The sequence below is a fragment of the Lepus europaeus genome, chromosome 20, assembly GCF_033115175.1.
Source record: "Lepus europaeus isolate LE1 chromosome 20, mLepTim1.pri, whole genome shotgun sequence".
NCBI classification, from domain to species: domain Eukaryota; kingdom Metazoa; phylum Chordata; class Mammalia; order Lagomorpha; family Leporidae; genus Lepus; species Lepus europaeus.
Genome location: NC_084846.1, coordinates 5,828,900 through 5,841,270, shown reverse-complemented (window position 1 = coordinate 5,841,270; position 12,371 = coordinate 5,828,900). Strand labels below are relative to the sequence as shown.

General features: G+C 65.2%; 1 protein-coding gene across 5 annotated transcripts; it reads right to left on the bottom strand.

Moving 5' to 3' along the window:
• Positions 1-2,931: 2,931 nt before the first annotated feature.
• PRKCSH (PRKCSH beta subunit of glucosidase II) lies at positions 2,932-12,061 on the bottom strand. 5 transcript variants are annotated; one of them, XM_062178569.1, is made up of 18 exons: positions 11,983-12,061; positions 11,543-11,668; positions 11,291-11,407; positions 10,828-10,923; positions 10,681-10,738; positions 9,875-9,992; positions 8,670-8,799; positions 5,775-5,859; positions 5,372-5,450; positions 4,989-5,075; positions 4,649-4,822; positions 4,477-4,570; positions 4,100-4,169; positions 3,904-3,993; positions 3,708-3,782; positions 3,535-3,634; positions 3,288-3,445; positions 2,932-3,205 (listed from the first exon to the last, which is right to left on the bottom strand). In XM_062178569.1, the coding sequence occupies exons 2-17, from the start codon at positions 11,616-11,618 to the stop codon at positions 3,299-3,301; spliced, it is 1,596 nt and encodes a 531-aa protein (XP_062034553.1). In that variant the 5' UTR covers positions 11,619-11,668; positions 11,983-12,061; the 3' UTR covers positions 2,932-3,205; positions 3,288-3,298. The 5 variants fall into 5 exon arrangements, with proteins under 5 accessions (XP_062034553.1, XP_062034552.1, XP_062034554.1 ...); XM_062178568.1 differs by having other exon boundaries at positions 11,951-12,055; XM_062178570.1 differs by having other exon boundaries at positions 11,543-11,775; positions 11,951-12,034.
• Positions 12,062-12,371: the final 310 nt, after the last annotated feature.

The window sequence follows — 12,371 nt, the reverse complement described above, 5'->3', positions numbered from 1 at the left end:
GGAGGGAGAGAAAAACTCTATTTTTGTAAAAAGGGATAAAGACCTCGTGGAGAATTTTTACTGGGGATTCTTGAACTTGGAAAAAAAAACACATACAAAAAGACAAAAAAAAAAAAAAAAGAAACTATTTTGGCAGGTTAATGTTTACCAACTTGGGGGGGCGGGGCTGGGAGCAGGGGCTGGGCGTCCACAGGGCCAGACAGACAGACGGACACAGAGACACGCCCCCGGGACAGGTGGACACACAGGTGCACAGGGGAGGAGCCCAGAGAACAACCGACACAGTGGTGCGTGGGTGGCCGCAGGGAGCACCGGGCACACACAGACCCCCACCCCAGTCGCCTCCTGCTGGGGCCCCGCCCCCGCCTGCCAGAGCTCTCTCCTAGGCGGGCAGCCGCCCCAGCTGCCCAGCGACAAATGTGCACGCTGCGTCCGCGCGTCCAGACACACAATACCTCGTTCCACTTTGGCGTCACGGTGGGCTGCTTCCAGCCCCGACCCCCCAACACTCGAGGCCAAAGGTCCCCCCTCCCCACCCCACTCTCCAGCCCCTCCCTGGGCCAGGAGGCTGATGGGGAGCCCCAGGCTCAGGGGTCTCCCCTACAGCAGGCACCCAGCACCCACCCTCCTGCCACTGACCACTGCCCACTGCTGGGCCCAGGGAGTTCGGGCTTGGGGTGGGAGGGGTCCCAGCCCCTCACTCTCTTCCCGTCCACTTGTCACCCCCCTCTCTTGGATTGTTGGGGTTTTTCGTCTCTCCAGATTGGGGTGGCCAGTGGACAAAGCCCCCATCCCGAGCCTTGCCCTGGCCACACCCCCCACCCTGGCCCGGGGGCCCCTGGCTTCTGTTGGGATTTTTTTGCATTCACCCTAATTTTCATTCTTTTTTTTTAAAAAAAAGAAAAAAAAAAAGAAAAAAATCCCAGCAGGAGCCAGAGCCCCCCGGGAGCCCCCCAGCGGGGCCCGTCGCATGGGGGGCGGGGGGGGGGGCTCCAGGCCTGTCTAGCGCTAGTTGCCTTCCGCGTCCGGTGCGGGCACGACCTCATCTGAATGTTCAGCTCTCTCTCCCCGCCCTCCCCGTGTTATCCAACGCGTCTAACGGAGCTTCTGCGGCAAGGAACGGAAAAAAGAAAAAAAAAAATCAAAAAAGCGACAAAAACAAACAAACAAACAAAAAAACATCACAAGTGGAAGAGGAAAAAAAAAAGTGCTGAAAAAAATGTTAAAAAAAAAAACCCACACACAGAAGAGATTTTAAAAAAAAGGAAAAAAAAAAAAGACATAAACTGGCACCAGTTAACTTTCTTGTATTTTTGCTATATTTAGCTTCTTGTAGTTTTAACTTATTGCTATGTTAACTATTTATCACCCCGTTGCCCTGTGAAAGCATCTGTGTACATTTCTGTTCCTTCATCCGGTTTGCAAGTTAAAAGAATGATGTTCTTTGTTTTTCTTTTCTTCAGTTTTGCTGAGACGTGGTTATGCCTAATTTATTTATAAAAGGGGAAGTGGAATCATAAAGTAATAATTCTTATTAATAACAGTACCGGTAGCCGAGTGGCTCCCGGGGCGGCCGTGGGCTCTGAGCGGATTCCCAGGCCCGGGGCATCCGGGGGTCTCCATGGGGTTATTTTTTGCTGTTGTCTTGAATCTTTTTCAGTCCTACTTAGCTGGTGGAAACCCTAGCTTGTTCTTGATACAGGAACCTATTTATTCTCGTGGTTGTAAGTCCACCCTTCTCTCCTCCTTCCAGCGGCCCCCCCCCACCCCCTGCTGTAGCTGGGGCTCCCCTCAGCCCTCCGGTGTGCTGGAGGCATCCGAGCAATAATGGCTGGGTTTGTTCCCCACCCTGGGGGGGCCGGGCTCCGGGCGGGGGGTCTCCTCCCCACACACCCTGCGCCCAGGCCTGGGTCCCTGCCAACCCCAAGACTGGAAGGGGACTTTTTTAAAAAAAAAACAAAAAACAAAAAAACAAAAAAGAATTCAGCCCAGCCGGGCCCCCCTTCCCTGGAGGCCAGCCCCTCCCCCCAGGGGGCCAGGCCAGGGCTCCCAGGGTGGGTGGGAGGGCCCTGGGGTCTTCCAAGTCCCCTTGGGGTCAGGGGCAGGGCCAGTGGGGAGGGGGCTCAGCCCCTACAACCCTCCCTTCGTCCTGTTATTTATTCGAAAGGTTTCAGATCACCAGAGTCCGTGTTGGAGGTGAGAAAGAACTGTAAAAATAAAAAATTTTAAAAAAAGTTAAAAATGATAAAAAGACAAAAAAAACCACAAAACACCAAACCACCAAGAAACACTTTGCGTTGCGTTTAGACTATGACCGGGGTCACAGGCCCGGCCGCGGTAACAGACTTTTACATGGAATTGTTTAATTATTTGTACTTTTCATGCCAGAAAATAAAAGTTCAGAATCTTACAGCCTCGGCTGGTGTGTGTGCTGGTGCGCCGGCCGCGCCGGGCCTGGCGCTCACGGGGGACTGGGGGAGGGTGGTCCAGGGCCCACCCACCGCTCTGCCCTAGGATGGGGCTGTCCTAAAGGTATTGGATACCGACAAGGATGCCCACATGTCCCTGGCGCCCAGGGCTGGGCCCTGGGAACTCCATTAGGGTCCCCCGTGGGCTGTGGGGGTGGCAGGGGCCCCCATACTGGAACTATCACCTGCTGCCTCCCACGGTGCAAAGGAAGCTGGAGGGGCCGGGATTCGACCCCGGGGTCTCTGGTCCAGGACGCGGGCAGTGACTTCACTGCTGGGCACTGGGTGCCAGACTGAGTCCAGGGGCCACTCACCTGGTGACCACCCGAGGGCGCCCAGCCCCAGACTGGCCCCGCCTACCCCACGCCCACTCCTGCCAGGTCCCCCACCCCCACCTGCCCCGCGTCCACTCCTGCCCAGGTCCACCCTCCCCTACCGCAAAGCAAGGCAGACCCCACAGAGCTGAGGAGACATCACATTTATTGTTTCAAGGTCACAGGTCAAGTCTGTCACTCATCTCCACGGGATGGGGGGGGCAGGGGAGGCCGGCCCGGGGCCCTGGCCAGCGGGCAGCTGCTTCATCCTGTCCTGGGAGGCCGCTGGGGCCTGGGAGCATAGCCCGGCCCCAACCGGGTCCCACGCGGCTCCTGGCCCCGCGGGGGAGGGCGCGGGACCGCAGAGGAGCAGGCCCCACGGCGGCGGGCGGCCTGCGGGGGCTGGTTTCCCACCTGGAGGCTCTGGGGGTGGGGGAGATGCGGTGAGCTGCAGGCGGGGCGGGGGGCGGGGATCCGCCCACCTGGGCCCCCAGCCCCTGCCCACCTCCGCGCTGGCTAGAGCTCGTCGTGGTCGCCGTCGGCGGGGGCTTCCGGGGGCGGCTCCGGGCAGGCGGCCGGCGTGGTCAGCTCCATGAGGTACTCGCAGCGGCTGGGCTCCGTGGTGCTGGTCACCGCCGTCTCCTTCCCGCACAGCAGCCGCACCTGCGGACGGGGGGCGGGGCGGTGGCGCGCGCGTGGGCCCGGGTCCCGCAGCCCCCGGCCCGGCCCGCCCGCCCGGCACGGGCACTCACCGTGGTGGAGCGGTTGGGGCCCTGCCAGCAGCCGGTGCCCTGCTCGTACTTCATGGCGCTGAACCTGTCGTGGTCGGGGCCGGCCCAGGAGCCCCAGGTGCTGCGGGAGAGCGGGGCGTGCTGAGGCCCGGGCCGGGCGGGGCCGCGGGGCGGGCGCACCCCAGGGCACTCACCCGAGGTTGGTGGGGGAGCCGCCGAGCTTGGGCTTCTGGGAGACCAGCTTGAAGGGGCAGAGCCTGTAGACGTACCTGGGGGAGGCGCGGCCGGCGGGTGGGTGGGAGAGGCGGGGACCCCGCCCCGCTGAGCACCTGTGCGCCAGCCCCGCCCCCCGCCGCCAGCCCCGCCCCCCCGGCCCGCCGGCGCACGCACTCATTGGTGGGGAGCTCGTAGCACTGGCTGTACAGGTAGGCGAACTCCCCTTGGGGTCCAAAGTCGAAGGAGATCTCCTGCTCCAGGTTCCTGGACCGGGAGGCCGGGCGGTGAGGGGCGGCCGGCCAGGGCCGGGTGTCCCGGCCTCCCCCGGGGAGCCCGGCCCCGTAGCCGCCGGCCTGCCTGTGTCCGGTACCTGATGGACTCCTCCATGTCCTTCAAGGACCGCTCAGCCTCCTCGAACTTGCCCCGGGCCTCCTGGGCGGCTGGCAGGGGTGGGGGCGGGGTCAGAGGTGCCCCTCTCCCACCCCGACCCACTCTGGAGTAAGACAAGGCCTGGGCCGGGCCGCCTGGGTGTCACAAACATCATGGCGACGGGACCTGGGGCTGGGGGGGCAGGGAACAGCTGCCCCAGGGCTCCCCAGGTCACAGGGCCTGCTGGGAGCAGGTGCGGCCACAGCGGGCACCCGCCCAAGTGCAGGCAGGGGCTGGAGAACGGGCCAGGGTGCCCGGGGGGACACAGGGGGCCCATCTGGGGGGGAGGCAGGCCCCCCCCATGGGGGTGGCCCTAACCGTCAATCAAGGCCTGTGTCTGCTCGTCATACGGTGGCATTTTGTCCTCGGCGGTGCTGGGTGGCTGGGGGGGTGCGAGCGGGGGCGGGGCTTCCTGGAAAGGGGAGGGGCAGTCAGTGAGCAGCCCCTCCCCTCCTCCCCAGCTCCGCCCTCCATCCCTCTGAACGCGCACCTTGGGCGGCTCCCCCGGCACCTCGGACTCCTCCTCCTCTTCCTCCTCCTCCTCCTCCTCCGTCTCCTCTTCTTCCTCCTCGTCCTCCTCCGTGGGCGGTGGGGGCACGGGCGGCTGCTCCTCCTTAGGCGCTGTCACATCAGGGGTGGGGGGTGCCGGCTCGGCGGGCAGCGCCTGCAGGGCAGGGGCGGGGGTGGCCGGTGCTGTGCAGGGAGGGGGCCGCCGTGGAGGGCGCGCGGACGGCCCAGCTGGCCAGGGTGGCCCGGTGCCAGGACCGGAAGTGGCCCTCTGCGCGCAGCGGGGGCAGGGCAGGAGCCACCCCTCCCCCTCCCCCACCAACCTCGGACCGGTACTTGTCCCTGATGGCGGCCCAGACGCGGTCGTAGAAGGAGGCGGCGTCCGTGTGCGCGTCTCCCCCGAGGAGGGACTGCGGGGGCGGGGGCCGCGGTGTCAGGGGGGGCCTCTGCACAACTCAGGCCCTGCCCCCAGCACCCGGGCCCCCGGAGCCTCCGGCTGCGGTGCCAGGCACAGGGCGAGCCCGCCTGGCTGCAGTCAGAAGGGGGCAGTGCAGGCCGGGGGAGCACAGGGCGGGGGTGGGAGCTGGGGAGTCAGAGAGGGAGGGAGGGTGGGGGCCGGGGGCCCCAGCCCAGGGCCGGCTGCCTGACGTGGTCCCGGGGCAGCCAGTGATCCCTAAGAGGCCCAGGCCAGGGGCAGGCTGGGTACCTGGGCTTCCCCTTCGGACAGCGTCCCGTCCCCATCCGTGTCCAGCTCAGGGTGGGTCTGCAGCTCTGCCAGTGAGACCCTGTGGGGGGTGGCAGGTGGGGGGAGGGGGTGAGGACCGCGGCCACCATGGGCGCCAGGGTCGGCGTCGGAACTTCCCTGGGGACCCCCAGGTGCCGGGACGGGAGGAGGTGGGGGCCGGGAAAGGGGTCGGGAGATTCCTGGGGTCCCGCCCAAGTCCACAGAGGCCCCTTGCCCAATCCACCGGGCACCCACCGCCAGAGCCATCTCGGGGAGCTGCCAACTCCGCCCCCAACCCGGTGAGGCCCCGCCCACCCAGCAGCAGCAGCAGCACACGGGGACCAGAGGGCTGGGACGCTGGCCCCTGCGGCCCGAGCTCGCTCACCTCCCGTCCAAGTCGTCGTCCAGCTCCTGGAAGGCCTCGGCCGCCAGCTCCTGCTCGCGCTGGGCCCTGGAGGCGGCTTGCTGCTCTGTGGACGGAACCGCGCCGTCACCGGGGCCTGCCCCCACCCGGGGCAGGGAGGGACTGGCTGCACCTCCCAGGGCGGAGCCTGAGCTAGGCCTCCCAGGGGACAGGCTGGGGGGCCGGGGCCAGCCCCTCCCCACCCCGTGGGGGCCAAAGAAGCGCCAAGAAGGAGCCAGTGTTGGGCACCGTGGCTGAGCCGCGGCTTGGGACGCCCGCAGCCCGTCTGAGGGCCTGGCTCTGCTGGAGGTGGCCGAGGTGGCTCAAGTCCTCGGGGAGGCCGGGATGGAGTTCCCGGCTCCTGGCTTTGACCTGGCCCCACCGTGGCTGTTGTGGCCATTTGGGGAGTGAACCAGCGGGTAGAAGACCCCTCTGCATTTCAAACAAATAAGATAAATAAAGACCCGGATGGAGCTCTGGGCTCCTGGCCTCAGTGTGTGCCTGGCCCGGCCCTGGCCTCCACCAGCGGATGAAGACCTCTGTGTCTCCCTATCACCCCGCCTTCTGCGTGAACAGAGATATTCACGAGAAAGGGACAGAAGAAGGGCGCAGTTCTGGGAGGTGCTAAAGGGGGGCGGCCGGGGTTTGCGGCCGGGTCAGAGGTCAGAGGTCGGGGGGCGGAGGGGGTGGAGGACGTCCTAGACTTCCATTGAACCAGCAGGGGCTGGGAGGGCGACTGGGCCAGTGGCACCCTGGGAGTGCCAAGGGACTGTCCCCAGAGAGTGGCACAGACGGAAGGGACGGAGCCACCCCTGGGGATCAGGCCCCCCCTCTGCCTGCCTCCTCCCCTCCCCCCCAGCCCCGTCAAGCCTGGGGTCTGTGCAGAAGTGGTGCTCGGGCTGCTAAGCTGGGCCTGTGTCAACCGAGGGCCCTGGCCGTGTCAATAAAACTTTATTTATATAGAAAAGCCGAGTGTCACTAGAGAACCCAAAGCCCAGGGCCTCCAGGGTGTGGGAAGCCGGGGCCGGGGCCGGGGCAGGGAGAGAGGCCGGAGTCCGGACAGGAGCTCCCAGACCAGCAGGGAGAAGACGCAGCCCCGGGGCTGGGGACGGCAGGGACCAAGGGCCCTCACGTGGGATCCCTTCCCCCAGCCCCACCCTTGCTTGCTGGGACCCAGCGGTGGGCACCCTGCTGGTCTCTGAGCTCCTGCCTCACCCCCTGACCCCTCCCCACAGGAACACCAGAGCCTGAGCCCTCTATGGCTCCCACTGCTCCTTAGAACCAGACACGAAGTCGCCTCAGGGCCTTTGCACCTGTTCCCTCCCTCCACAGCCAGTGGTGCTGACCAGGGCTGCACACGGCACACAGCAGGGGCCCAGCAAATGTGCAAACGATGGAGCTGCTTGTCAGGAGACACCAGGCGGGGAGCAGGCAGCGGAGGTCCCGAGAGACAGAGGTCAGAGGCCTGTGGCCTTGGAGAGGGGGAGGACGGCCACCCAGCTCCTGGTCAGCGGCCTCCAACTCCTTCCAGCTCTGCTCGCTCCTTGAGGGCACCTGGTGTTTTCCACCCCACCCCCTTCCACTCTGCTTCCATGGTTCCGAGTCCCCACGGAGCTCAGAGAGCGCCCAGGGACTGAGAACGAGGACTGGGGCCAAAAGCAAGAAACACAGCACCGAGAATTAAAAAAAAAAAAAATCCTCTTAAAACCAATGCTAGCAATGGGAATTACCAGGGCAAAGCAGGATCTTGGGAAGGTAAGATAGCCTGTGCCCTCAGCGGCTTTGCCGATCCTGGCTAACTTGGAAAGGCGGGGGGGGGGGGGGGAGGAGGGAGGGGGAGAGTGAGCACCCCCACTTGCTGGATCAGTCACCAAATGCTTGCAGCAGCCAGAGCTGGGCCATCCTGAAGCCAGGAGCCAGGACCTCCCTCCAGGTCTCCTACACGGGTGGCAGGGACCCACCTGCTGCCTCCCGGGACAGCGCATGAGCAGGGAGCTGGCACGGGGTGGGGGAGGCACTCTGATGTGGGATCTGAGCGTCCCAAGTGTTATCTTAGCTGCTGCACCCAACTCCTGGCCCTGGGTGTCTGTGTGGATGAGAACTTGTGGGTTAGGGGAGGCTGGAATCAAAGTCCAGGTGAGGGAGGGTCACGGGAGACCCCTATTAGGGGGCTGTCCCTTCCCAGACGGGCTCCATCATGCACTGCTTGAGAGGGAGATTCAGGGGATCTCAGAATGGCAGTGTTCCCGGGCACCGGCAGAAAGAAAAGATTCTGTCTCTCTGTCTCCCTCTGTCTCGTTCTTTCTCTGTCTCCCTCTCTCCCTCCCTGTCTCTCTCTGTCTCGCTCTCTCTCTTTAGGAACTGCTCATCCTAAGCTGAAAGTTATCCCATGGATAACTTTCCCACAATGATGACCAACATACAGTCAGAAATAACTAGACACTCAAGGAAACAAACCCCACGATCGATAATCAGCTAAAAGGGGCCAGTGGATTTCAGCTGTGGCCTGGGCCTCCAGCACCCCGTGGGAACACCAAGTTCAAGTCCCAGCTGCTCCACCTCCCGTCCGGCTCCCCTGTCAATGCATCTGGGAAAGCAGTGGAAGATGGCCCACGTCGTTGGGTCCCTGCCACCCACGGGGGAGACCCACAAGGAGCTCCTGACTCCTGGCTTTGGCCTGGCCCAGCCCTGGCTCTGTGGCCATTTGGGGAGTGACCCGGCAGGTGGAAGACCTCTCCCTCCCCCCCCCCCCGTGTCTCTGCAACTCTTTCAAATAAACAAAATACACCTTAATAAAACCAATGCACTGGGGCTGCTGGACCCGGGCCGCCTCCGGTCCAAGCACAGAGCGGCGCGCACGGCCGCCGGCGCCTGTACCTTCCCACAGCCGCTGGTGCTGCTCCTTGGCCTCCTTCTCCGGCTTCTCAGCCTCCTCCTTGGCCGTCCGCAGCAGCTCTACCTGGTCCTCCAGGGACTTCTTTCCGGACTGCAGCTCAAGGAGCTTTTTCTGGGCGGGCAGAAGGCAAGGGGCCGGCTCTCCACCTGCTGACTGCCAACCCCCCCCCCAGCCCCTGCTGCACAGCGGGGGTCTCCCCCTTGCTGTGGCTCCCTAGAGAAGCTTAAAACGCCTCAGCGTGGCCACGGGGCCCTGTGTGACAAGGACGGTCCCTGCCTGCTTGTCCAGCCCTATCTGCCTCTAAAATCCACCTGCGCCGGGATGAGGCCCCCGGTACTCGGCACATGCTGCTCCGTCGGCCTACGGATTTCAGTTTACACAGAGACCTCCTCCTCCAGGAAGTCCTCCTTGCTTTCCGGCCCCCGACAAGGGGTAGCGGCAGAGATACTGGGAACCTTCTCCATACCTTGTATGCCACCCCCTCCAGCAAGAAAAAAAAGGGCTCCCTTCCTCTCGTCAGCCCTGGGCGTGACTTCTGCCTGTCTGTCCTCGCCGCCAAACCATGGAGGCGGGACTGGGTCTGCCTCCAGCCTCCTGCCCAGTGCACGGGGCATCCTGAGCGTTTGCGCAAGTCTGAGGAGGGAACGCGGGGGCTAGGCCGGCCCTGGTCTGCGGGCAACAGGAGCCCCTCCAGCTGCAGCCCGTCAGAGCCCAAGGTGGCCGAGGTGGCTCAAGTCCTCGGGGAGGCCGGGATGGAGTTCCCGGCTCCTGGCTTTGACCTGGCCCCACCGTGGCTATTGTGGCCATTTGGGGAGTGAACCAGCAGATGGAAGACCCCTCTGCATTTCAAACAAATAAGATAAATAAAGACCCGGATGGAGCTCTGGGCTCCTGGCCTCAGTGCCTGGCCCGGCCCTTGCTTCCTCCCTGGACCCTGCCTCCTGCCAGGACCCTCCCACCTCCTCAGGAGGGCGAGGGTCACCACAGGACGCCCCCAGCGCTCCCTGAACTTGAGAGGGGCCTCCCTAGCCATGGGGACAGCAAAGAAACACCTGGAACCTTCCTTGGGGCTGGGAAACAGAGCTGGAGCCCTCACACCTCCAGTCGGGGGCAGCCGGGAGCCCCCCGCCACCTGGCCGGCCCACGCCTCCCTGGAGGCCCCAGGGCGACCCCCGGGGGCCCTCACCTGCTTCTCCTCCCGGGCCTTCTTCCAGTCCTCGATGAGGATCTTCTTGAGACGGAAGCCTTCCCGCGTGACCTCCGCCAGCTCCTGCAAGGACTCCCTCTCCTTCCGGCCCTTCTCCCTGGGGTGGGGGGCAACGCAGGCACCCCGGGGGGCTGCTCAGGGCCCACCACGGCCGCCTCTTCCCAGAGGGCTCCATACACCTGCTACCCGCCCTCCCCCCAGCTCCCCCAGGCCCTGGCAGACTTCGTCCTTGGAAGAAGGGACACTGGGCAGGGTGGGCTTGCCCTAGGGGCTGGGGACAGGGGCCGGGGGAGGCCCAGGGAGTGAGGAGCAAGATGACAAACAGAAAGGCAGCCTGGCTAAGAGGCAGCTGGAGCTCGATCCGCCCTCCGCCTACGAGACGTGCCGTCAGGAGCAGTCACCCCCGTGCCGGGACTCTCGGCGTCTTTGCGAAACCCACCCAGTCCGGCCATGCAGCGACAGGAGGCGAGAGCGGCTGTTCCCTTCACTCGCCACGATCCGCCCCCTCTCCCCTCAGCCCCTCTCTGGTGGCTGCGTGAGCCCCTCTGTGGCGATTTCAAGTATGGGGCAGGGCCTCAGAGCGACCTGGGTTCGAGCCCCAGCCCTGCTCTGCCCTAGTCGCACGGCCCTGGGAGGGGGGGACACGCCAATTCCCTTCCTGACCTTGACTTTGCTCATCTGCTGGGCAGGGAAACAAATGCACCTGCTCCCAGGGTGGGGGAGGGGAAGCCATCGGTAGGTGGGGTCAGGCGAGGTGGGGGAGGGGGTCCCGTCCAGCCACCTACTTGCAGGTGTTTTCACAGACGATGCCGCTGTTGTATTCGTCTGTCCCATCACAGCAGTCTGGGGCAGAGGTGGGCGCCGCCGTCAGACCCGGTGGTGCCTCCTCCCTCGAGCTCTCTCCCCTTCTCCCCGCCCTCCCCGGCACTCACCGCAGACGCCGTCATTGACGCGGTTGGAGGGGATGTACAGGGGCTTGTAGCCGGTGTTGCTACAGTGGAAGCTCCCGTTGGGACAGGCAGCCGTGCCTGGTGGGAGCAGACGGCCCATCGGTCCACAGGAAGACCCCTACCCTGACCCCAGCCCCAGGAAGCCCGGGGAGGGGGGGCAGGACAAGGTGGAGAGAGAGCCCAGCCCTCTGGGACCTGCCAACTCCTTTGTCTTCAGCAGCGACCCCGCCCTGCGCCCACACACACCCTCTCCTGCCCCCCGCCCCGGGGAGGGGGTCTGCGTCCGTGGGGACCTCCAGGACCGGCCCCGAGAAGCCTGGGGCTGGCAGAGTGGGAGACGGGGCAGCGCCCTGGGATGCCACGGCACCTGCCCAAGGACCTCTGTGCCCGGGTCTGTCCCCCAGCCCAGCGTGGGGCCACGCGGGGGCAGGCCAGCGCAACTCACCAGGCTCATCGGAGCCATCATTGCAGTCACAGTAGTCATCATTCACTTGGTCGAAGGGGATGGTGGCCGAGCCGTCCAAGCAGGTGAACGGCTTGTTCTCGTCGTAGAAGGGGTGGTCTGCGGGGCAGGGCCGAGAGGCTCAACCTGGGACAGACCGAGGCCCAGGGCGGCGGGGCGCCCACCCCGCCAGGGGCCAGAGGCAGCCCCCCCCCCCCTGCCTGCAGCAGGTGAACCGGGCGGGGGAGGACTCACTGGTCAGCGAGACGCCCCGCGGCCTCTTGACCTCCACGGCCCAGCAGAGGGGCAGCAGCAGCAGCAGCAGCAACATCCCGCGGGGGGCTCTGGGGCCGGACACGGAAGCAGGCTGGAGTCCCCACGCTGCGACCAGAGAGCCCGCTGAGCGGGAGGGGGCTCCTCCCAGCCAATCCGGGGCCCGCATCGCTTCTCGGATCTGGGAGCGGCAGGCTGGGGGGGGTCCCCCGATCCTGGCCAAGGGAGGGGGAGGAGGGGGAGTCCCGCTCTGCTCCCTGTGCAGAGCGAACAGGGCTACACCGTTCCCGCCAAGAAGCCAAAGGGGTTCAGCCTCCCGCACCCACCCCGCTCGCCCCGCAGCCGCAGGAAATCGGGGTGCCCTCCTCGCCCTGCTACATCACCACCTACACGAGGCCGGAGCAAAGGTTAACAGCACCCACCGCGCCCCCCCGGCCCCGGAGCCACGGGTCCTGGCGGTGAACAGAAAGCGGAACCGCCTGGGTGCGTCACTTCCGGCCGCGCGCCGCGCCCCGGGAATGGCCCCTCGGGGCCGCCATGTTTGGAGTGGCGTGCGTGGGCGGCGCCGGAACGGAGGACGGCCATCTTGGGTAGGACCGCGAAGCCCTAGCGAGGCTGCATCTGTAGAGTCGCGCTTAATGGCGGCGCGGTGTGCCTCCATCTTGGGAGTGGCGGCTCCTGGCATCCGGAAAAGAAAGTTCCTGAAAAATACCCGTGAACCGCCCCCGCCACCACGACGCACGAGGGGAGAAAAATGGGATGAGCATGTGACACCGGAGCACCGCCCCCCGCCACCGTCAGGCTCCGCGCG